The 2,160-nt window shown below is 33.9% G+C and overlaps 1 protein-coding gene across 1 annotated transcript in view; it reads left to right on the top strand.

Moving 5' to 3' along the window:
• Nucleotides 1–1,795, top strand: part of LOC122263854 (glutamine amidotransferase-like class 1 domain-containing protein 3, mitochondrial) — a 19,538-nt gene extending 17,743 nt beyond the window's left edge. Inside the window, exons 4-6 of the mRNA XM_086554718.1 lie at nt 6–110; nt 887–963; nt 1,393–1,795. Coding sequence (XP_086410844.1) covers nt 6–110; nt 887–963; nt 1,393–1,530 — 320 coding nt within the window. The 3' untranslated portion in view covers nt 1,531–1,795. The remainder of the gene's footprint in view (nt 1–5; nt 111–886; nt 964–1,392) is intronic.
• The last annotated feature ends 365 nt before the right edge of the window (nt 1,796–2,160 follow it).

The raw sequence follows: 2,160 nt of genomic DNA, 5'->3' as shown, positions 1-2,160 counted from the left end.
GAAAGATTTCCATGGTGCCAAGAAACCCATTGGTCTTTGCTGTATTGCCCCAATGCTGGCTGCCAAAGTTCTTGGGGGAAGTGGAGTCACCATCACACTTGGGAAATCAGGTAAGGCCAGGGAGGAGGGAATCACTGACTTGTCTCTTGTGTATGAGTATTAAGGAAGCAGAATTAAAACAAAAATGTTTTGCAAAAAAATATTTATATGTATCACCCAAAGGATAATGATTTCAATGGATACTAATAGCCCAACTCCAAATAAGATTTCCATTTTTGCTATGATTTAGCTAGAAAAGAATTATCATACACATGCATGCGATTTCAATCCTTACTTTGCGGAGCTCCTTCAAGTTAAGCTGTACCATTTTTAAATTCCTATAAATGTTAGTGTTAATTTATACCATATCTACCCTAGTTAGTTTCAGTTTGGAAATATCTCATATTTTAGGAGAAACTTAATGTTCCAATGACAAGAGTATGCTAAAGTCTGTTCTCTCCATGTCGTCTCAGTAGCATCAAAAATAGCAATCAATGTGTACATGAAGACTATTTTTATACATATTTTTACACACTATTTTAAACATTGTTTTGGAAGTCCTGACCTTTACTTAGACATTTTAATGCAGCAGATAAAGTTCATGATAATTTTTCTGCTATTCAGACAAACTCTTCAGGAAGATTTGGCTGATGGTATCTTCTGAAATTGATTATCCAAGGAATTATTTGAACTGTAAGATATCAAGATGTCCATGTGTACATGTGTACTCTACTGCACACTATGCGTAGCAGAGTAATTCCGGTATTGGGAGTACTAGGGCACAGTACATTGTAAAATAATTTACAGAGTTTGGTCAGAGCAATGTTTTCTTTTCTTCCTTTGGCAGATGATGGTTCAGGCAAGTGGCCATATGCAGGCTCCTTGGAAGCAGCAAAGGGCTTAGGAGCTAATGTAGTTGAGCAGGTATGTTTCATGGAAGGAAAACCTGGTCCAACATCATTTATCTGTAGTAGCCTTTGTGAAAGATCTAAATTTACCTGAGCCTTTAAGGACAGTTGTTACTATTGTTGTAATTTTGATGAACAGAAAAAAACAAACAAACAAACACAAACAATCTATTATAAACTGCCTTTAATAGTTCAACAGTTTTTGATGGCTTTGAGGGTTCTATTTTATTTTTATTAGATTCATTTTTTAAATTGTTATAAATCAATCTATTTACTGAAAGCAATGATGGTAGAGTATATGAATGTTATGATTTCTAAATTACCATGAGTCAGTTACATGTTCTTTATTATTTAGACTAATCAAAGAATGTTGTTTCCTGAATTGATGATGGTACTTGAACTTTTATTTTATGAAAGATAAGAAACTGTTTTCTTGACCTTACAGGGTGTGGAAGAAATCACCATTGACCAAGCAAACCAGGTTGTCACAACGCCCGCTTTCATGTACGAGGGGAAGTTCCACGAGATTCACAATGGGGTGGCTAAAATGGTGAATGCTGTCCTGGGGCTAATCAAGTGTTAATGGAGATTTGGTACTGATGATAATGTACTTGGCAGTTATCAACTTTATAAGGGGCATTCAAGTTGTATCTCCTTTGTAATCAGATGCAGTATAATTTTATCTACTCCATGCAATGTCTTTTCAAAAAGAGATTTTCATCTGTGATTCCAAATATTGCAGTGGTATGAAGCTGTGTAATGATGACTGCATTATTATAACTAGATAAATGTACTAAAACAGTGACATGTATGAAATATGAAACTAAATATATAAAAAACCCAAAAAACATGAAGTTTATGAAACCTTAAACCAGTATTCTATCTATTCCCTCAAAAAAGAAAAGCATTACCTAAATTGACCTTTTTTTTTTTACCATTTAGACTAAACGACTGATTAAAAACTAAAAGACTGATAAAAAAAATTGATTATATATTAAGGCGACAATAAAAGAATTGGGAACAGTTATCACCACTCAAAAAGAGAAGAGAAAGGATCAACTGCTTTTGTACCTCATGAGAGGTTCATTTGGTAGCCTGTGAGGTACCTCTTGTGATACAGAATTGAAATTAATAAGAATCATTTAAAATGTTTTAGTTGAGTTTATAATCTACCATCCATTTGTACTGATTATGGTGTGTGCGTAAAAGTGTT

Source organism: Penaeus japonicus, unplaced genomic scaffold (genome assembly GCF_977035675.1).
Source record: "Penaeus japonicus unplaced genomic scaffold, GWHDUDI00000001_assembly GWHDUDI00000030, whole genome shotgun sequence".
NCBI lineage: Eukaryota > Metazoa > Arthropoda > Malacostraca > Decapoda > Penaeidae > Penaeus > Penaeus japonicus.
Note: the sequence above shows the minus strand (reverse complement) of the source record. Positions and strands in the feature narration are given on the sequence as shown.